Source organism: Haplochromis burtoni, unplaced genomic scaffold, assembly GCF_018398535.1.
Source record: "Haplochromis burtoni strain Fernald_Lab_line unplaced genomic scaffold, NCSU_Asbu1 Contig_92, whole genome shotgun sequence".
Taxonomy (NCBI): Eukaryota; Metazoa; Chordata; class Actinopteri; order Cichliformes; family Cichlidae; genus Haplochromis; species Haplochromis burtoni.
In genome coordinates this window covers 233,412-255,954 of record NW_024582453.1, presented here as the reverse complement: position 1 = coordinate 255,954, position 22,543 = coordinate 233,412, and the positions used below count along the sequence as shown (strand labels likewise).

The 22,543-nt window shown below is 41.2% G+C and overlaps 1 protein-coding gene across 6 annotated transcripts; it reads left to right on the top strand.

Moving 5' to 3' along the window:
• The first annotated feature begins 1,016 nt into the window (after positions 1-1,016).
• On the top strand, positions 1,017-21,791 carry syt14b (synaptotagmin XIVb). 6 transcript variants are annotated; one of them, XM_014337849.2, is made up of 10 exons: positions 1,099-1,125; positions 4,634-4,681; positions 5,086-5,227; positions 9,895-10,041; positions 12,475-12,612; positions 14,967-15,226; positions 15,551-15,988; positions 16,423-16,603; positions 16,990-17,046; positions 18,845-21,791. In XM_014337849.2, exons 3-10 carry the CDS (start codon positions 5,215-5,217, stop codon positions 19,159-19,161), a joined length of 1,551 nt encoding a protein of 516 aa, XP_014193335.1. In that variant the 5' UTR covers positions 1,099-1,125; positions 4,634-4,681; positions 5,086-5,214; the 3' UTR covers positions 19,162-21,791. The 6 variants fall into 6 exon arrangements, 5 of the variants coding, with proteins under 5 accessions (XP_014193334.1, XP_014193335.1, XP_042078642.1 ...); XM_014337848.2 differs by lacking the exon at positions 5,086-5,227 and having other exon boundaries at positions 1,017-1,125; XR_001336779.2 differs by lacking the exons at positions 1,099-1,125; positions 4,634-4,681; positions 5,086-5,227 and adding an exon at positions 6,210-8,393 and having other exon boundaries at positions 9,895-12,259; positions 18,845-19,275; positions 19,383-21,791.
• Positions 21,792-22,543: the final 752 nt, after the last annotated feature.

Genomic DNA, 22,543 nt, shown 5'->3' with positions numbered 1-22,543 from the left:
AAAACACCTTGAAGGTGCACTGTTGGATTGAGATGTGGTGCGTGTGAAGGCCATTTGAGCGCAGTGAGACAGCATGCTGTCCTGCTGGAAGCAGCCATGAGAAGATGGGTACACTGTGGTCGTAAAGGGAAGGACATAGTCAGCAACAATACTTGGACAGGGTGTGGTGTATAGAGTTACATTTATCAACATGGAAAGTTTTAAGCTTAATCGTGAAGGCAGAGAAAGCCGAAGGCTCTGGCTCCCATTCCACTTTTAAATATTCTCGGAACCACTAGTAACCCACGTTACTTAACTTCACTCTCAGACGTATCACAACAGATACTGCTAAAATGTAAAACATATGTGTGCCGGTCCATCAACACACACATCACACATTTGTTGTTTTTATTCTTAAGATGAATTATTCTTGAATGAAGACACTGATTTGGCACAAGTAAAAATATGGTTGATTATATTTATTGCTAGTTAAGCATAAGTTAAGCGAGGGTGAAAAAAGAAAAGAAAAAGGATGAAGAAGGGAGGGGAGAAAGAAAAAAATGGAGCGTGATGGAGAGGTGGAAGGAGAGGGGGAGGTAGAGGTTTGAGGAGATAAAAAGAGGAAGATGGGCTACGCCTTCTCATGATCAAGTGAGGAAGCAGGAGGGTCCCTCCTCCAGAAGAAACAGAAGCATTTATCATTATCTTATCAATATCCGGTCTTAGGTTTTTTTTATTCAACAATTACAATTTTTTGGAAAGAGAGTGCTATTGGACTGCAGTTAAACGCACAATATTTGCCCCAGAAATGAGGTGGAATAACTGGAATAATGTAGGATAACAGCAGACTTCTAAAGTGTAGGTTACTACAACTGGACAAATGAATGAAATCCAAATGAATGTTACCATGGAGAACAAAAATAACCAACCTACATCAATAATACAGTTATACTGCACATATTATTTGTAGCCCGTTTTATATAATTAAATATAAACACATATACATATAGAACTGTTACACAACCTCTCTCGAGCTCTCTGTGACACACACACACACACACAAATGAATGACCGGCCGCCTCCATCACACCCCCACACCCCCCTACAGTTGGTAGAGTCCGGGACGGAGCATCATGGCGATTGACGGTAGGTACTCGCTCTCAGGTGTCCTGCGGGACTCGTGGGAAACTTTGCACGGGGCTGAAGGAGGACGTCTTTCCATAATCTCACGCGGTATTCACCGAGTGTGTAATTTCTGGTCCAGTTTCTCTGTAACTCACGCGGCGAGTATACCGCAGTGCTCCGGGGGCGCGGGGCTGATGCTGAAGTGCGGACACCCGCACTGATGCAGGACCGCTGAGGTCTCATTATCTTCTCGGGATGTGCACGTGAAGTGATTCGCGAGTAAGCCGAGACAAGCAGGCAGTCCCGGTGCTTTGATTTTAAACTAGGGATGTTTTTAGACGGCAGAAAAAGCGTCAGTTATGGGACACCTGTGAGCACGTAGCGATTAATTTGAATATTTTAACACAAAGTCTTAGCATGTCGCTGCTTAGCGTCACATGACTTTTTGTTTTTCTTCCGTTAAAGAACTATATAACTTGGCGGAAGAATAAGGTTGTAATATTTAAAGAACACTCCGCTGCTGTCAAACTTTATTTGATGGCTGCACGTGCTGTAGATACCTTCATAGCTAACATGTGCAGCGGATCTAACAGCCTTCATGCTGAGGGAAAAGTGTCTCCTACAGGCTTTAGTGAGAGTGACCGGGACACATCACCAGGCAGCGACAAAAAGTAGGCTCGTGCCTTGTCCCGTGCTGTCACGGATACGGGTCTTATTGTTTCACGGGCGCTTGTTCCTGCGCAGTGACACTTGAGAGAGGTGGTGTGGTTTAATTAAAGATCGACAGCTCCAGAAGAATTTTAGTGTAATTTTTTTAAATTAGATGTTTTATTGCAAATTTTTAATGAAATTTGCAGCAGCTTGGCGTCACTGAGCAGGGGCGTGTACAGAAGGGTAGCAATGGGTGGCACTTGCCCCAAATTCCCATCCTGGGGACCTTTCCAGTAATGCCACTGGTCTAGAATAGCCATTCCTAAAGTCAAGAGTGCTGCGGCCCACTTAAAAACCAGCAAATCTGTGGGGCTCAACGAATCTTAAACCGTTACTCCATTCAAATATAAGAGAGGGTGATATGTTTCCTTGAAAATTTTATTCAAAATGCTGTTGTCTATAAATATTACCAGTTTTAATACTTTTCATATGAATAAATACATTTATATAAATTTGTAACTGTACATACTTGTGAGTAATTTCAAACTGAAGTTCTGTTATTACCACGGCCCACCTGCAGTACCTTCCCAGGGCACATTTTGGGAATCACTGGTCCAGAAGCTGGTCTTAAACCTTGATGTTAGAACATCATTGGATGAGCGTGTGGAGAGGTCCAGTGTTGAAATGTAAGGGCTTCACCACACCTACTATGCAGTGGCTGGCGAACAGAAGTTCAGAGATTTGCAGATTATACACAGGACTTGTTGAAACAGTTTGAAATGCTGTGGAAAAAAACAATTTCTTTGCCTACTGTTTTGACTTCTTCTCCTTCTGTATCAGCACTGATGTGGAGGCATTGTTATATTAACTAATAGGTCGGTGTTAAGTGGCTTAACAAAAAAAAGCAATTCTCTGGAAATGGTCAGATATGAGAACTGGACTAAAAATGAGTGGAAAAACAGGCAGTTTCCATAGAAAGTCTCTGTAGGACCTTCAGAAAATATGGAGAAATATAACCTAAAGTCTGGCTCAGTGAAAGCAGAATATGAGTCACAACTGTACACAGACAGACAGTGACAACATTTACTTCTATTATTGTAAAAATCCATCTCTTTTTGATCTTTTAAGGCAAGTACTTGTTGTACACTAAGAATTACTAAAGTTTGGTGAGAATAGACAACAGAGAATTTCTGCTAATGAATTAATAGAATGAATTGAGTCGCTCAAGGTCTGTCTGCTACCTCAGTCACAGTTTTCTCTTTGCTCTGGCACTAAAGTCAAGACCTCATGCCACTTCTACTATCTTGTGCAGTCCTGGATGTGAAGAAACTAATACACCTTTTTTAACGTTATGAAGGGATTCTTAATGCACTAAAATTTTGTTTCTTGGTTTGAGACAACTCAGCAACAAATTTCAGAATGTATAAAACACATTGCCGCTATTTTTAATCTAATAATAAACCTAAATTCAGAGCCAAGACGTGACCTTGCCAAACTCTTAAGTAGAGACACCTTAATTAATGGTGATACTGGAGCCTCAATACTGAACTGTTCAGCCAAAGAGAGATTATGTGTCACTGTAAAAACTTGGGGATGTGAAGGAGAGGAAGCACTGTTAACTTAAGCCTCATAGCGATTATGTAAAACAACCAGTTGACACATTATGAAATTGTATTCCAGTGAAAATACTAAATCTTAAAACTTATTTCTCCGTAACCCAAACAGAGCAGCGTATTGCATTGCGTTACAAAATCATGTTGATAATTTTCCAGCAAAGCAACTCATGCCTGGGCTTTTGCATCTGTCGAGGAAATAGTTCATGTAATTTTATTTTTTTAATTTCTACGCTGTTGCTTATAGTTGTAGGAGCCGACCCAAATATAGCAATTTGACAGAGGAACTTTTAGTGACTTGTTGAAGGGTTGGGTTCACATCTGTCACTGTACATGGACTTTTTCCTCTATTTAACATACCGAAAAGGAAAGCCTTACAACCACAGAACTACAAGGCTAAAATAGATGTAAGAGCATTTATTTGAAAGATGAAATATTCTATTTTCTTGTTTAGCATAAGGCTAAAATGCGCCTATCAATGAACCCTACCTTTTTAATTGATTTTTTTGTTTTTTTTGGTGACTAGGCGAGTAATAAGGGATTACACAGGAAGGCAGTTCAAAGCAAACAGTGCGGTAAATGTCTCCAGAAAAATCAAACTAGAATACAAAACCCACCCTGTGCTCAAAACTTACAGGAAAGGATACGGAGAAGCAATAATAAAAAATGCTCGACTGGGAACTGAAGGCCAGTGGCAAGAGCTTTACAGGAGATGCATAAACAAGCGACAATGACAGCTAATTAAAAAGAGGCGTTATTAAAAGAAATGTCCGGAAAACAGAGACACAGAGTAAAACTGACAAGGCAACATAGCTAAGTGGAATTACAAAATAAAACAGGAAATTACTTTGTAGAATCCATGCCAGTCATCACAGTAATGAGTTATTAGTTGCCTTATAAAAAATGCATGGAGCTATAATTACTGCCTTTAATATGCATGACTTCTTGACATCATTGAGCCTCAGAGTAGCTGTGGCAGAGTGCATTTTTAAAAGTGTTCCTTTGTAGTGGCCCGTGGTTATTACTGGTATAGAGATGATTAATGATAGCCTACACTGCTCTATAGGCTAATATACCCATCAATATATTAAAGACAGAGAAACAGAGACCACGAAAAGCAAACAAGGTCATTCAAGCCTATTGGTTTTATGTTTGCAGACATGTTCATCTGTCTCATTTAACCTGAGGACAGACCATATGTTTCTACATTGCATAAAGTCATATTTAAAACTCTGACTCCCAGCTTTACATCGTCTTTCTCACAGGAGGGGGGAGGAACTGTGGTGTTCATGAGCTCATCTGTGCCAGACGAGGTAAGACCACATTGCAACCACACATTTAAAACCGTGCGTGTGTGCATTTTCAAGAGTATATTTTGTTAAACAACAAGAAAAGAAATTAACCAGGGTATTTACAATAATATTGTATTTATATTTAATTAATTTAATATTCATAATATTAAAAGTCTTATGATTTCCTTTTTTAGACAATAAAACTTAAAGAATACAAATGGGTTTAACATGACATAATTAAACCCCACTTCCACTTCTTCCACTTTGATTAGCTTTGCCATTTAATATTTAATATGTAATAATGTGAAAATGCAACAGCACAAAATGCAGTTAGTTCAGAGAAATAATAAATATCCTATTGCAGTAAATTCCTGTTTAAACATCCTGCTTGGATGATGTACTGATGATTCTGATTTCTTGTGTAGTGTCATCTGCGGTGCGTTGGTCTCTTTCCCACATCTGCATCTCCAGACAGGAAGGGCGGCATCATGTTTTAGATCAACATTAAGATCAACAGCAGGCTTTGGAGTTTAAATATCAAGAAATATTTGAAAATGACTCAGCTAGGTAAAGTGTTCTACAGCATCTTGGACTGATTATGGACTTCTGAATGATGCAGTGAATAATGGTCAGGTCAGGGATGATCTTTCCACACAGGAGTGTAGCCGTTCCTGTCTATCAGCCCTCCCGACAGGGTTCCCTTCAAAAAAAAAAAAGAGTTCCTGAATACTGAATGTCACAGACATCAGCCCTGATGAATAACTGCAAATCCAGAAACTGAAATAAGAAGTTGTAGAATTCATCTCTGTAGTAAATTCTGATAATGAGGCAAGCGGTTGGCACGCAGTAGGATTGTCTCTAAGATTTTGTGATGCTCCGTTTTCATGTTGTAACCATAGACAGTATTAAAGATGGCTGTGGCTGTTAGGGCTGTGCGATATGACCAAAATCTCATATAAGACATCTATCGATATAAATCACAAAAAATTTACATTTTTTTTGTAAATTCTGTGAATCTCGGGCAGCTCGACTTGCGTGGAGTGTTTCCAGCTGGGCGTCATGTACCTGGAGTCAACGGTACCGATGCATGAAACGATACATTTTTAGACATAAGTTGTAACGGCCGCCGTTTTCTTTGCGAGTATTTATTACACAGCGTGCTGCGGGGAAAAGCCTGTTCTAACGTTTGAGTCTAAGATTTATTTGTTAGCACCTGGCGGCTCTTTTTTTTGCTTCTCATCCATAAATACTCTGCATACCCTTTCACGCGATTCAGTTTATTTTGAAAAGTCTCAACAGAATCTTGAGCTTTATTGTGAAAGGTTTATGTGGAACATAAACAAGCGGACACGTGACGCGATGGTTTTACCGTCGTTGTTGCTAACGTCAACGTATAAATACATGCGCTTTTCCGTCCGTAGTGTGGTTATATTAAATATAAGAAATTAATATAGCCACTACAGTGACCATCAACACGATGAAAAAATATTGCCGTAAACTTTTTTTTTTGCGACACCATGAAACAAACGATAGCGTAAAATTAAACGATAGACGTTTTTATATCGTCATCCGGTATATATCGTTATATCGAACAGCCCTAGTGGCTGCTGTGAAAATTTCATTGGTTTTTGAAGTTCCTTTTCACTGTCACCATCTTGGTTGCAGAAAACGGATGTGATTTGAAAAGATGGGTCTGACTGGGAACCACTTGCTAACTTGCTAATGATTTGTGATTGGCAAGTTGTTAGTCATTGAATGAGTAGGCAATACCACGATCCAGCTTTAAGGCACTTATGCATTGGCTTCATTTTTCCAACATGGAAGCTATGACAATGTTTTGTTTTTGTTAGCTTTATTGTTGTTTTCACAGTAGACGAGGGATTAGTAATTAATATTTACCAAGGGGCCACATGAGAAATTAGGACTGTTGTGGAGGGACGGACCAATAAGCTTATAAAATGAGCAAAAGTGAGTTGAGCTATAGGTAGAGGCCATCTACAGCAACCCCAATTTCTAATATGGACCCTTGGGGGAAAAATGAATTACCCAGTCCTGTTTCAAGATGTAAAAGCTTTACCCTCATCAGGTATAAAATAATCATTTGACATGTAGATGTGTGAACTCTTTATCCCTCCTGGCAAAAAGATCAAGAAGAAATGAACGAAAAGAGCAAACATAACAGCAATTAAAACAAATACAGGGAATATAAGTATTCCTTTAGCGGCTGTGAATTTAGTGCATATATTTTTTATCTTACCAATTTACCACTTGGCAGGTGCTACATATGTGCGCATTAACCAGTTACGAGTTAATCTGACACGTGTATTCACCATCTGTTATGCATTACAGCACAAGCTGATTTTCAATCCTCTGCTAAGATTTAAGTTTCCAGATCTTTGTTTCAGCTTTATTTTGTGAGTTTTCTGATGTAAGCAGATTATAAAATTTTGATATAATGCCATTTCTTAAGCAGGCCTTGGTGCGTGCATTTTTAAGCCTTTCTGTTGCATGACTGGAGAAGACTGGCTCATCCCCCACCCCCAGGCACTCTCTTTTGCTTGTGAATTTTTACTGAAATATGATGTATAGAATGCTTTTCTATAGCTTTCTCAGTAAGCACACGGTTCATGTGTGAATTATGCACAGCGTATCAAGTTTAGGTTCACTTCAGCAAAAGAAGGCAGCTGTGTGTTCATGATTTATTCAGAGTGGAGGTTTTGTTTCGTACCAGAGGTCCATGTGTAAGCAACAATTCCAGATTGCATAACGAGCATGTCCCAGAAACGCCACTGAGTTTTAAAGCTTTAAACAAAGTAAATTAATCAAGCACTCGCAATGTCGAAATTTTAGTCATTCTGTGTCTTAGCAGATTAGGAACATGAAAGAGTAATTTGCTTCCCTTGTTTTATTTGACACAGACACTTCATTCAAACTAGCTCACATTTCTCTCAGGCTATTATTTATTTTCTCAATGAATGCTTCAGTGGCTGTGCTTTCATGTTTGTTTGTTAGCTTGCTGGAGTCATTACCTGGGGAAAAAAGGTAGATTGAATCCTGAGGCTCATTTCAGAATCCGGAGTTCAGCCTGAGTTCACATGCTGTGAGAAACAGATTTATTCTGTTATTTTTATCTTGTTTATTCAGTTTGCACACACAGATTGCACATGCACACACACTCAGGGAGGATAAAATGAGATGAAAGAGCGGAGTTTTTAAAAAATCCACCTTAATCTGCTCTGCTCTTAAGAGAGATATCACACTTTCCTAGGTATTATGTAAAAACAGGAGGGCGAACTGTTTCAAAGGCCTCTTTGCTGCTCCGCTCCACTTTCCAGTGTATATCGTTTGGGGCTGGGCTCAGGTTACCTACCCCAGGTGTCTGAATTATTCAGCTGCTGTTGACATTTACAGAATATGGCCATGTATGAAGTGTCATCGCTTGCCGCAGCTCAGGACCATAAGCTGTTCGTTTTCGACAGATGGCTGCTGCTCTCGTAGCCTCAGAGGTCATTCTGCCTCAATCAACACTGCTGTCGGGAGTGAGAGTTGATACGTAAGCCTGGCGAGTGCTGGACCAGACTAAGTGTCAGGGATTTGTTACATGTAGGATTACTTTTGAGCTGGACAACTTTGTTATTTCCCTCCCTCTTCTTAGATCATTTACTATCAGTGCTTTAAGAAGCAGTGCTTTTTGGGAACAGCTGGCTTTAAAGAGGATATTCATTTAGAGGAGGTAAGCCTCTGTTGTCACATTGCTCTCTTATCTCCCTCCTACTTCTTTTGCCGTTCTTGGGAATTTAGCATTCACCATTTTGGCAGTCTGCAGCAGGCAGCAGCTAGTTGTCAGGCTATAGTCATCTCTGCCTGTTGCCATGGTGAGACAAGTCGGTCCATAATAAGTTCAGTAACAAGGTTTGCAAAAGTATACCTCTGTTTTTCCTCTCTCGTTTTCTCATCTGAGACCAGATTTTTACACCAATTTGATCAATGACGGGTGATTGGTCCTCAGGATGTGACCACCTGCTGCAATGCAGACGTGTAACAACTGTCAAGCTCCGTCAAGTTGTCCCAAATATACCTCAGGTTTATGTCTTTGTTTTGTTTTAATGTTGAAACAAACAGTCATCTTCAATTTCACCAAACTCATACCACCAAATATAATGTGTCACAAATGAAAATGGAACAACACGGCAATATTGTGAATGAGGTTTCAGTAAGCAGTGTAAGATTTCACCTTAAAGGGACGTGAAGCAGCATCTTAAAGCTGCCTGTGGCCGTTTTTAGACAGTATTTAAATGAGTAACTGCAGTGTAAAGTTGGTTGTTTGCTGCTGTGAGATACGTACGATCTAATTCTGCTATGTTACATTATAACACAACAACTCAACATAACCCTCGAAACTCTTTTATACTATTGCTCTGGTATTTTGCTTAGTTACAATCGATGAGCCGTGATTGGACAATTTGGATTAGGGGTATAAAACAACCTAATCCTTAAAAATGGAAATGCAGAGGGATTAATTCATGAATATGCCCGTAGTTTTTTTATTGGGATTAAATTTTGTTAAGGCAGTAATATGTGCCTATAACTCGCTCAGTTTCAGTGTCGCTTATTTAGCAATCTGCCCTTTCAAGTGATCTTTAGAAATGCAGTTCATGCTTCACTGTCCACCTTCTCTTCCCCGTTTCCTGGCTATTACACTGTGCTGTGTCTGTGTTGTAGCCTATTAAACCAAGGCCCGGTCTGTTTTTTTCCCTGGGTTTGCTGAGTCTAGGTTTCAGTTAGATACAGTCCCTTTGAGGCTCTTATAAAAATAGCACAGGGCTGCATGGTTACATGAAGTATGGTTGGCCTACATACAGTGCTGTAGATTTTATCTCGTGTGCCTTTGAAGTGGATCTGTTAAAATGAAAAATATATAACTCTCCTCTGACAAGCCAAAATGGCAGGAGTTTTATTGCAACTTTAAGATATTATCACAAAACAAATTATTTGACTGGGGTTGTTTGCGGCTTTTCAGGAGTCCTGATCAAAAGACTTTTTTTTTTTTTTTTAGCTTGTAACCACCTTGTGTATTTTTATTAGAAAAACATGGGGCTCTTTTTTCTTACTTAATCAAATACCTTGGTTTGGTATTACTTCTGTTTAAGTCTAACATTTGGATTTCTTTTTTTCTGTCAGTTCTTGCTTTGCTTGTTCCTCATGGCTCCTCCTCTTCTTCTTCTTCTCCTCAGTCTCTCCCGAGCTCCTGGGTGTCCTGTCTTCCATTGCAGCTTTCATGGCATTGATGGCTCTGTTTTTTCTTTACCTCAACAACAAATTGTCAATGGAGAGTCCTGACAATCTGTCACATCTCAGTGACTATAAGAACAACCAGCCAGGTACTCAACACACTCAAAGATTTATTACACTATTAAATCTGTAGAAATTTATGCAGACGTTTGGATTGCTCTCGGCTTTATCGTGTGGGCATCACTGTAATGACAGCGCGTCCACATCTTTATGAGCCATGCTTAAACTGAACATTGTACCTGCTGCATTATGATATTAATGGCAGCTTTGCATCCTCTTAGCTGTGTTCTGTTAAAAAAAATACAACGGCATATGAACTGAGACAACATTTCTCCAAGTCAAAACGATGTCATTCTATTACCTCGGCTTACTGTTTTGTTTCTTAATTTGTACACTTGTACAGAATTTGCTCTCTGATTAAGAATTAAAACCTTCTCAACTTGTCTAAGTCTACTTATGTCCTTCTTAGGTCTTCACCAAGGTTCCTTGGACTTTCCCGTTGTTCTCAGTATTGGTCAGTCCATTGAGTTCTGTCAAATAAATGATTTTTCTGTAGTCAATCATGATCACTAAGGAGAAGTAATTAGGCCTTGGCCTTGTCAAGTTAAGACATAGTAGAACCTTAAGCACCACTTATTAGAAGGCTTAAGTAAGCATATTTTAGCCTGCATGTATATTTTTTGAACCTGGGTTGAATAGGGAAAATCCAAACTAAATTCAAACTTGTGCATCCAACTCTTGTTATCCCTCAGCCATAAAAGGCTGATGGTGAATTGTGGTGATGTGTTGTTCAGTGTAGAATTGGTTGCATGTATTAGCGCTGATGCCAAAAAGCTTGACCCAACAATTACCACAGTTCATCCACCGATGAGTCACCGTTGCAGCCCGTGGATTCAGGCTGTTATGATTATTGAATGTTCGGTTTGCAAACGAGTCATAATGTGTGCTGTTTGCAAAAAGCACCAAGACAAAACCAGCACAGTGTCAGAGTAGAGGAAGTAAGAGTTAGCACAGTTGGCTTAAACCATTAAATGTGTAACACTGCAGTTTTTGTATTTTCTTATTTTGAAGGCAGAATAATACACATTTTATTGCTTTTGCTGTGACACACATAGTCTTGTCTAAGTCTTGAACTGAAAGCTATTTTTGTGGTCTTAATTGTATTTTTCTTTTAGTCTATGACTAGGCTTACTCTACATCCGTAAAACTGCCCGATAATGTCTAAGCATGAGACCTGTAACGAGTATAATTCTTATTACCACCATATTGGTGCGTATGTACATGTCAGCACTCACTGTAACACTGCCAGCACACCATGCTAACAAACACATGTTGTGTCAGTGCCTCTGATGAGCTAATCTAGTGATCAGCACGGTGACAGGAGGAACCCCGGCTGAGAGATGGCCTTCTTCAAGAGTTTCCAGCAGAACCTCCCATCTGTCAACATTTCCTCCATCTTGGACTCAGTCACCAGTCGTGTGGACGATCTTGCCAATGCCGTCAGCGATGTCACCTATGCTGTCAGTGACCAGCTGACCGAACAGGTCACTACTATCATCGACAAGGTGCAGGAAAAGGAAGATGGAGAAAACGGCAGCCAGGAATTGGGTCAGAATTCCACCCTGCAAGAAGGCAAGTCCGGGAGTAAAAGCATGTGGCAAATGCCCAGAGACTCAGAGGGGGGGAACACAGGCTCAAAGAACAGCCAAACTAGTGATACAACCGAGGCAGAGAACACTCAGAGCCAGCTGGAGTGGGAATGGAGGGACGGATGTTGGCGAGTTAAAAAGACAGAAGCCGAGTTAGCAGAGGAAGAGAGGAGGAAGAAAGAGGAGAAGGACCTACAGGAGAGGAGAGAACAGAGGAGAAGAGAAAGGAGACAGAAGCAGCTGGAGAAAGAAGCCAAGTCTCCGAGAAATGAAGAAGACTCTCAAGAGGAGAAGGCTGATGATTTAGAAAACACAGAAAAGAAGTCAAATGACCAATCAGCTGTTCAGCAAAAAAGTGGTGACAATGATAAAACTCCTCATTCACCTGGTTGTGAGAGTGAAAGCAGGGTGTCAAAGCAGGAAGAGCAAAACGATCATGAGGAGGAGGGAGAGAAGGTAGAGGATGGCACTGAGCGAGAGGGAGACGATGAGGAAGAATCTGAGCTTTATAGATCGTCTTCCAGAGTGAAAACGTCGGATAAGAAAAAGGGGAAAGTCGCAAAAGAGGGTTCGAAAAAAACTGAAAAGGCTTCGGATGTGGAGAAAAAGAGGGACAAAGGCAAGAAGAGCAAAAAGGGGAAAAAGAAAGGAAACCAAGGTTAGAGAGTGTGCTGCTTCTCTCTCCTCACTGCCCTTTGGATCTTCTCTTCTGCTCATGTTTTCAAGTTCTTGCACTAAAATTCACAATTTCGACCTGTCGTGTGCCAGTTTCAGCAGCTGCATGTTTAAGTGGTTGAGTTTCTTACTTCGTTAAATATTGCACACGTTATAATCTGTGGTTTACTAGAATTAATGCCCATGTGTGACGTGCAGAGGGAGTTTTATCAGACAGTGAGGAGGACAGAATTCCAGAGGGCGAGGCCCAGCAGAACACAACCTCTGCATGGAGCAGCACACGCAAACAGTCATCTGAGCACGGAGGATACAGCAGCGAGGCCTCCAGTGAACAGGGTGAGAGCACATGTAGTGGAAAAGTACGTACACGGTACATCGCTGAACATAAAACCCCACAAAATCAGATACAATATGATAAGAATCATAAAACGCAACGCATACAAGAATCATCTAAGATTGCATAAATACTAAACTCGGAACATCAAATGCATAACATCTTTTTGTGTTTATTTATCTGTAATTGTAGTGTCTATTCTGTTTTTGTTTTTTTTTTAATTAATAGAAATAGCTACATATTTCATATGGAGAGTTTCTGGCGAGTGTCCTTTTCTCTAAACATCTTGGGTTAGTGCTAAATGTCTGTTACTGGAAGGAAGTAAAATTTATTTGGTTTCTTTCCCAGACTTGGAATAGAAAATTGATAGCAGTCTAACACCCAAATACATGAATCTGGTTATAATTCAATAATGACACTACCCTCAGGACTAATGGGGAAAAACTCACCCAGATTGATCCAGAAGTAACAAATATTCTCATGCTACAATCTCTAAAAGTCACTATTTCTATCTTTATGCAGTGATATGTTTTGATTGTGTTGTGTTCACCTGTTTCAGATGCCAGACCAATCTAACCTAACTGGCTGCATCTTCATTTTTTTACTGCACAAACATAATGTGGTGTTGATCTTTATTGTTGTAAAATGATCTTTTAAATGTTTTAATTAAAGCTGCTTTTGTCAAGTATTGTGATGAGGAAAATAATCACAGGATACATATTTAATGAATAGATTTAATATGAATATGAATAAGGAGCCAGTATTGATCATGTGCCTCATCACACGAGCCAAAGTGTGAAAAAGGGTGTGGGTTATTATCAGCAGAGGTTTCACGTGAAACCATTGCAAGGTATTAATGGGAATTAAAGGCACCTGGAAAGGGATCTCAAAACTACATTATAGGTGGCAGACAGTTGGTGTTGTAAGCCACACCCTCTGTTCAAAGATGGCTTCTTTCATCCTCTTTCAAACCATCTGTCTTCTCTGTCCAAAATGTGGACATTGACATCCTCGAAAGAGTGACCTTTGTTCTTTAGATCCAGATGTACAGCTCAGTCTTGTCCTGTCGAGGTGGCTCTTCTATGTTGTGTTTATGAAGTGGCTTTTTGGTTTCTCCAATGTAGAGGTCTGAGCACTCCTCACTGCACTGCATACACTACGATGTTCAGTTCGTGTTTTGGAGTTTTGTCCGTGGGATGAACCAGTTTTTGTCTGAGTGGCTGTGTGTGAAGTGCGTTGGGATGTCGTGCTTGGAGAAGAGTTTCCTGAGTTTATCCAATAAACCTAAGGGACGACAGCGTTGTTCTGTTTGTCATTTTGTTTCTCCCTTATTGTTGTCTGACCTTGTTTACTGTGCATCTTTGCCAGTTGGGATAACTAACTAATGTTCTAAGAGCTTTCTTTACAATTCAGTCCAATTCAGTTTTATTTATACAGCACCAAACCACAACAACAGTCATCTTGACGCGTTTTATATTGTAAGGTATACCGTAAAATAGTACATACAGAGAAAAACCCAACAATCATATGACCCCCTGTGAGCAAGCACTTTGGTGACAGTGGGAAGGAAAAACTCCCTTTTAACAGGAAGAAGCTTATAGCAGAACCAGGGTCAAGGAGGGGCGGCCGTCTGCCGCGACTGGTTGGGGTAGGAGGAGGAAAACAGGACAAAAGACATGCTGTGGAAGAGAGCCAAGTATGATTCAGTGCAGAGAGCTGTATGAACACATAATGAGTGAGAATGTGTTTCTTTACTTTCTCTTTTGGCTTACAGGGATGTTTTCTTTGTATATTTTGGCCATAAGTGGGCCTGAACAGTTAAACTACATGATAAATGTATAAAATGACAAAAGTTCTGGTAGTTCATTTCCCAGACTACCCTGGAATTATAAAATTATAAAACTTAGTTTTCCATTTATTCCCTTAAAAAAGTGGACTCACTGTTAAAAACAAAAACACATTTCTACATTAAATAGCACAAAAACAGGAGTAGTATAAGGCACAGTGGTTGGGGGTGGCTTTATCAGTAGGAAAAGTGTAAAATGTATGAAAATACAATAAAAGTCTAAATATATTTGTACGTCTTATAATTTTCCATCTAGTGGGCCAGACTAGAGTCTTTGCTAGGCCGATTATGGCCCCCAGACCTTATGGTTGACACCACTATATTAGTACATGAAATGTTGTTTTTCCAAGATTTAACAAGAATTTAAAATGACAATATAGGTTTGCAAAGACTGAGGAGACACTGTATGTCGCTAGACTGTATGTTGCATACCTAGTGAGTTTCCATGCAGAGCACAGTACGACTCCAGTAACACTCCTGCATCCCTCTTTGTCACTGTCGTGAGAGCAGCCAGCAGCATCCAGAGGATAAAGAAAGATTCCTCGCTCGGTGAACCTCAGCCTCCACCGTACCAAGACGAGGGCTCAGGGGCCTGCGTGGGTTCTCGATCCCGCTCAGAGCGAGGGGTCAGGAGGACACCGTCCACACAACACTGTGACAGCCCCCACTGCTCCAGTGAGGCCAGCGGGGACCAGGACACAGAGAGTTACCTCAACAAAGCCTGTGATGAGGACATACCCAGTGACAGCACTGCTGTTCTAGGGCCAGAGGTGGGAGATCAGACCTACTGTTTGTTGTCTTTTCTGTGTGTAAGCAGTTTGTTTTGGATGTCCTGTAGTTTGATGGAATGATCAAAGTTGGGAGCAACACTTCATCAACACTTACAGGAAGGGCTGGGTGATACGTTCGCTGACAACAGTTTCATTTTTTTGTTGTGTATTTTCTGTAAAAATGTGGAAATACACTCTGAACTGACTTAATTATTTGAATGTTCTAATACTATGTCAGAATGGGGAAAAATTAATAAAATCCCGGAAATGAAAGTAAAATTCATAAAGGAGGGGGAAATTGTTTTTTCTTTTCTGTACATTCAGGATGGTTCTGGTCCTCCGCTTCCCACTGCCTACGAGCCAGAGCCCCTCGCCAAATACGGCACCCTGGATGTCGCCTTTGAGTACGATTCCAGTGAGCAGTGGCTGGCCGTCACTGTCACAGCTGCAACTGACATTCCTGCTCTCAAACAGACCGGCAACATCTCGTGGCAGGTCCACTTGGTCCTGCTGCCCACCAAGAAGCAACGTGCTAAGACCGGCGTTCAGAAGGGCCCGTGTCCCATCTTCACAGAAACATTCAAGTTTTCCAGGGTGGAGCAGGAGGCCCTGGGAGACTATGCTGTTCGCTTCCGCCTGTACAGCATCAGACGGATGAAAAAAGAGAAGGTCCTGGGAGAGAAGGTGTTCTACCTGACGAAGCTCAACCTGCAGGGCAAAATTGCTCTACCTGTCACCCTGGAGCCTGGCTCTGAACTTACAGTGAGAACACTTTTAAAATATACTTTACATCTCAAATATCAGCTGTACACCATTTCTACTTTATTTATCAGTATCTTCAGCATTCCTTCATCTACACATCCTTGGAGAAGCAGTTATTTAATTTTTTATTTGAGCAGTTATTAAGAAGCAACTGTGGGCATCTAGGACATAAAAACTGCATGTATAGTGTCACCATTTAAGTTGGTTTAAAAAACATTTAAAAGTTTTGGTGAATAAGGTTTAAGATGCTTTTTTTCCACTGAAAGTTACATTTCTACCATCATTCTCTACAGATTCAGAAATCTGTCTTTGTCACACTCTCAAACTGCCCCTCCTAACTCCTAGGTTGATTAATGAATTATTGGCTTCTTATTGTTTTAATTGATGATTAAGTGGTAATTGACTCAAAGTGCCTCTGGGTTTTGCCTCGCCAGGGCTGTGGCTCTGTGGTGAGCGTGTCTCGCAGTGCGGGGGCTCTGTCCTATCGCTCCACTGAAGACTCATCCACACCCGAGATCCTCCTGGGTCTCATCTACAACTCTGCCACAGGGCAGCTCTCAGCTGAGGTAATCAAGGGAAATCACTTCAAAACGACAGCATCTGATAAACCCGTCAGTAAGTACATATATTTAACTTTGGGCTTTTGTGCCAGCGTGGGTTGAAGTGTGGAATGACGCTGTAAATTGTTCAGTTAAACTTCTCTTCCCCCAATGGGTGCTGATATGTCAGGCTATTGTTTGGGCCGAGCAGATGGGCAGGACTTCCAACAGCATGCAACAGAAGCAAATAGAGGATCATTACATTTGAACGTTCCCTGGCACGAACACCAGCTTTTTAATAACCTAAGCTATTAAAGCCAAAATGCTGAAGGACCTGCTGCTTGTCATGCTCGCCGTGCTTCCCGTGAAAGCTGACCTTCTGCTGTATATTGAAATCTTTAAACTGCTTCCCCTCTTTCTTCTTTCCAATGGTGTGTGTGCTATGGTGTGTGTCTGCCACAGATGGTCTGTTTTGTTGTGTAAAACACTTCGTAGGGGGACAGCTTTATATCATGAGAGGTAAGACAAAAGTAAACTAAATGTAAGCTTTCTGTACGTTTGTAGATTTGGTGAGGGTTGTACAGATGTGTAGAACTGTGTAAAAGTATTGCCCCATCTCCCATTCCTTTACATTTTTCTCTTTATATTGCCAGGCTGTATTGTAATTTTTAAAAGTGATCTTGAGCAATGTTCTCCAGGCGTTCTGAAGGACCTTCAGAGCTTTTTGTTGGGCATTGGAGGCTTTTTCACTCATTTTCAGTCCAGTCCTTGTACCTGACCATTTTCAGAGGAATGCTATGAGTCCCATCCTTGCAAACTAAGAAAAAATCTAGCACCGCGTTTGCAGGAGATGCATCTGAAACTTGAGTTGATTCATCTACTGTTCACTGAAGCCTCAGCAGAAGTGGTCTCAGTGGAAATGTTGCTGTCAAGAAACCACTCTTAAGGAAGGGAAACGAGGAGAAAAGGATGAGGTATGCCAAATTACGCAAGAACCGAACTGAAAATCAGTGCAAGCAGGTCTAATTTAATGGGGAATGGCCTCCCCAGTGTCCAGACCTCAACATTATTGAAGCAGTGTAGGATCATGTTGACAGAGAACAGAACAAAAGGGAGGCAACATCCAAACAAGAGCTTTAAACGTCTGTTAAGAAGCCTGGAGAAGACTACTTGGAGAAATTACAAGAAAGCTTGGCTATGAGAGTTCAGACTTCGCTGAAGAACAAAGGTGGTCATACCAAGTTTGTTAGAATTTTACAAACTTTGTTTTATTTCCCTTATTTACTGCATGTTTCCATGTATTTATTTGCACATCTCATTCATTCTTTCTTGCAAAATATAAAGAAATGGGAGGTAGATCAAGACTTTTGTGCACTACATTACGCACCGTAGGTACCAGTTTGTAGCATTCTTAGGTTTGGTCCTCTGAGGCCAGACTTCAGCATTTTGCTTTCTTGTCAGACAGGGTGAATTCAGCTCTCACTTCTTTATGTTATATATAAATCTAGAGCTGGGAGCTTAGCTAGTTGTGCATTAATGTGGTGAACGAATGTCAGTTACAAAAACATTTGTTGGATTAAAGATTTGATTGGTAGGAAACTTTTGGCTAATAGTGCAGATCCATGTAGTGCATTTAGGTTTGTTTGTTTTTATTAACGTTTAATGTGTTTTTAGTTTAACAGACACAGTTGTTTTTTTTAGTAGTAACCTCAGTAAACCAGGTATGCTGTTTCCAAATGTAAGCATCGAGGGAACAGCTTGCTAACATGAGAAGTGGCACAGTCAGAGGAGCATTAGACTGACTCTACAGAATTAGTTAAATTAGGTCAGCCCTTGGCTGGTTTGCTGTTTTCTCCTGTTGTTACTCTGAGATAATCCAACTTTCTCCAGGCTCTAACTCCATATTTACTAAGCTGATAGAGATCAGTATCTTGGCAAGAAAGTAGCTTCCCAGAAATGTCAGTCAGTAGTTCTTCTCAAGCCACAAAGTTTTTAGTTTTCTACCCTGCACTGACTTGCTTGCATGTTCTAAAGGTCACTTTCCTTTGGCATCATTTATAATTTATGTGCAGAAGATTTCAGAAATCTGCTGCCAGCAAATATGAAATAGATTAATGGGACTTCATTTGCAGTTTTCAAAGAGTTCCACAGTTTAAAAAAAATCCACCAGCAGCATGAGTTTTAGGAGTGAGGCAATTATAGCGTTCTTGGTGTTGAGAGCTATTATTAAAAGACACTCCGTACCTCCTGCTGTAGTACACATGTCCGACCACTTGATGGCAATGTCTCACTTCTCTCCTCCAATGCTTCCTTTCAGACACCTATGTGAAGCTGACCATGCTGGACTCAAAGGGAAAGGAGATGTCCAAGTGTAAGACGGCCGTTTGCCGTGGCCAGCCCAATCCGATCTACAAGGAGACATTCGTGTTCCAGGTGGCACTCTTCCAGCTGTCCGAGGTGTCACTAGTGGTGTCGGTGTTCTGCCGCCGGAGCAGCATGAGGCCCAGGGAGAGGCTGGGCTGGGTCTCCCTGGGCCTCAACAGCACCAGCGAGGAGCAGCAGGCCCACTGGACAGAGATGAAGGAGGCTGAGGGACAGCAGGTCTGCCACTGGCACACCCTCACCGACACATAGGAGGACGATTTTCCAAGACCGAACTTCCAGAAAGAGCATTCCCTCTACATTTTCGGAGCGCAAGAAAACTCCCTGTGGGATGTGTGTTGTGTGTGTTGCATAGAGGTGTGAGAGGTGAGCATGGGTTCCTCGTCTTAACTGCCAGACTGCATGAATACCCTTTAATCTGCCACCTTTCTCTGAGACAGATGGACTGACTCCTGCTTCCGCCTTGTTTACAGGACCATGTTAAGACACTTCCAGACATTTTTCCGCCTCTGAATCTTGGACCAAAGAGCTCGGTCCAGTACTAGCAGGCTCCTTCCTTCTTTCCTTTTCTGGATTTCAGCTGCCACCAGCATACCAGACATTACTCAATCAGTCGTAGCCACCGACAAAAGACAATGAATGAAGAAGACTGTTACAAAGGGCCTATAACATGCTGCAGCTATACTTACAAGCTATGCTTTATACAGTTTGTTTACACGCACATGACATTATGCAAGATCCATTCATTGGTTTTTCCTTTTAAGTTCTTGGGTTATTCTTCCTAGTCTACCAGTTTTATGGTCGTTTCTGTGGGCTGTGCGTTAAACAAAGACAGATTTTCTTTTTTATCTCGTGGCCTTGCATAACTCAGTGCACTATGCATCTGACGCCACTTTAGACGAGAGGAATGCAATTCTTTCTTGTGCTTGCCGAGTCTCTTACAGAATTGGACACAGCTCTGCATGCCACCGGTATCAAAGAGCAGCTTCCTTTCCTGTGTAATGCAGATCGAGCCTGTTTCACTATTCAGCCTTCTAACAACTCAGCCATGTTCATTCATGTAGAAACATGGTGCTTCCCGCTGAGGAGGAATATGCAAAAGCCTGCACAGGCCAAGTAAACCTGGCCGTTTCTGCCTCGACTGTGTACGCTGTAATTTGAGTTTGAGTGGCGAAACAAATCACAAGAAGGAGATGATCATATTTTCTCATTTTCATTATTAAATAAAGGCTAAAATAAAATGGGGAAAAAATGTTCAGAACTGAGAAATCTTATTATCCAGGCGAGGGGTTCATCTGGAACAAAGGCCATTTTAAACTCCTCTGAAAGAGCAGCTATGAGTCAGAAAATCCCCCGATAAGAATGCTGAAGACTGCACAGCCACACCCTTGTATTAGTGAATGAAACCCTTTCCCCTGCTTCTGCTGGTTGAAACCGAGAGGTGTGGGGCGCATTCTTCTTTCTCTGTCCCAGTGATGTCAGATTTGAACCCTTCTTCTCACTTATGAATACTGCAACCACTCCTCGTCCCTTTAGAGCTTCTGTTGGGCCAATTTCAATTTCTAAGTTTTCAAAAGAGGTTTTTGCAGGTTTTAATAAAAAACAGATGTTATCTAGATTTTCTAATAGATGATCATTTTTTTCACAATCAGGAATAACAGAAAATTTTTAGTTTGGTGTGCACTTAGTTTTAAAGTGCAGGTTGTGTTTAGCCAGCACTGATAACCATTGACACAATATTGGGGAACAGGGCTGTTCGCATTCTTGGAGAGTTAGCTTTAATGGCAAATGTGCAGTCCGAGCCAGCTTAATGTAGCCTAAAGACTGGAAATGGAGGAAAACATCCAGGGTTGCCAGGTCTGTGGTTTTCCTGCTTAAATGAGCTGCTTTCGAAGTGTGGGATGAAATATTCATGGGCTGGCTGGATAGATGGATCATTCTGCATTTCGCATAAAAATTACATTTAAAAAAATATTACTAAAGTACATTGTAAAAATATAGTTAAAATATTTACTTAGATCCAGACTCCAGATCAGCACATGGTGCTGTAATGCTCTCCTCCTTCAAACACCTGCCTCTCATTCCCAACTCTGGCCACTGAGTTAGTTTTGTGACACACACACAGCAGGCAGCCCTGGAAGTGGCTGTGACTAAAGATATAAAGGTCTGCCTGACAAATCAAATTTTTGTGTAGCAGGTTATGAACAACTGGTAACTACATGATATATGTTTCACATCTCTTAAGGTTTCTGCCTTAATTTTCACAAAACCACAAAGGGGGAAAAAGTCATTTACAAATTTTTGATCTGCGCACAAAGTGGAACAAACAGTGTTTTATTTCTGAGAAAAATGACTCACTGGACACTTTATTAGGCACAGTTCTTCATAGCGTAGATTCAGCAAAGTGCAGGAAACATTCCTCAGATATTTTTGGTCCATATTGACATGATAGCGTCACGCAGCTGCACATCCATGATGCGGATCTCTCGTTCCACCACATTCCAAAAGTGCTCTATTAGGTTGAGGTTAGGTTGTGACGTTGGAGGCCTTTTTAGGACCAAGCACTCTCTGATTTAAGAAAACCGTAAAAACAGTGAGACTATTTTGAGCCGTTGAGATATTTGCATTAGTAAGAAGTTAAACAGGTAAGTGTTGTTCACTTAACCGAAGACACCAAAGAGCTAAAAAGGTCACCTGAAGGTAGGTGGTTAGTTTTATTACCTGGGGAAAAAAGCTGTCATTTCGGGGAATGATGGAAAATATTAACGTCAAAGCTGAGAAGCCCCACCAAAGTTTACCAAGTAGGAACTCCAACTATTAGTGCATTGTGGTCAGAAATGGAAAATTTCTGGGAAGTAGTAGGTTGCCAATATATGCAGCACCTCCCCCCTTGACAGAACTCCACTAAAGAGCAAATAATTACTTCCCAAAATGTCCTGATCCAAGTCTAAGGAGCAGATTTCCAACAGACACCTGAATAAGGACAAGAGTCATATTTTTTTTAACAACGTTGAGAGCTTTTATTTCCATTCATCTGGCCTTCAATGGTATGTTTGACGCTGTCATCAGTCATCAGTCTGGTACAATGCTGCAGGTCGCCCACAGCTGGGGATCAGACCCAGGAGCACTTTTTTTTTTTTCCTTTTTCACAACTCTACACCTAGCAGAGTGACTGCAGCCTTCCAGGCAAATGCATCCTGCTCCGAGCCACAGAAAACCAGCTGTGCCACAGATCCTCGAGGGTGGGAACTACAGGGACCGGAGGAACACCAGCTGACCCAAACAGAGCCCCGAGGACTGTTTTAGAGTCAGCCAGGTAATTATGAGGCCCCTGGAGCGCCAATAAAAGTGTTCAGACGTGATGAGGTTAGGAGCCAGGCTGGTTTTTCTAGTTCAGTGCAGCAACACAAAGTGGAAATTTGGACTCTGCGCAGCCATTTTCGCCCACACTAATTAGAAATCTGGCTCCGTGTTTATCCCTCTTGGGTAAAAAGGCCTGATCCAACATTTTTATGTTTCACTTGGAGGGATTACGGAGCAAGAGTAGCAATATGGAGCAGGCGATTTGGATTTAAAGAAACTCCACTATTGTCCCCTCACTATCTGTTTGCAAGTTAATCTTTTTAAAAACAAG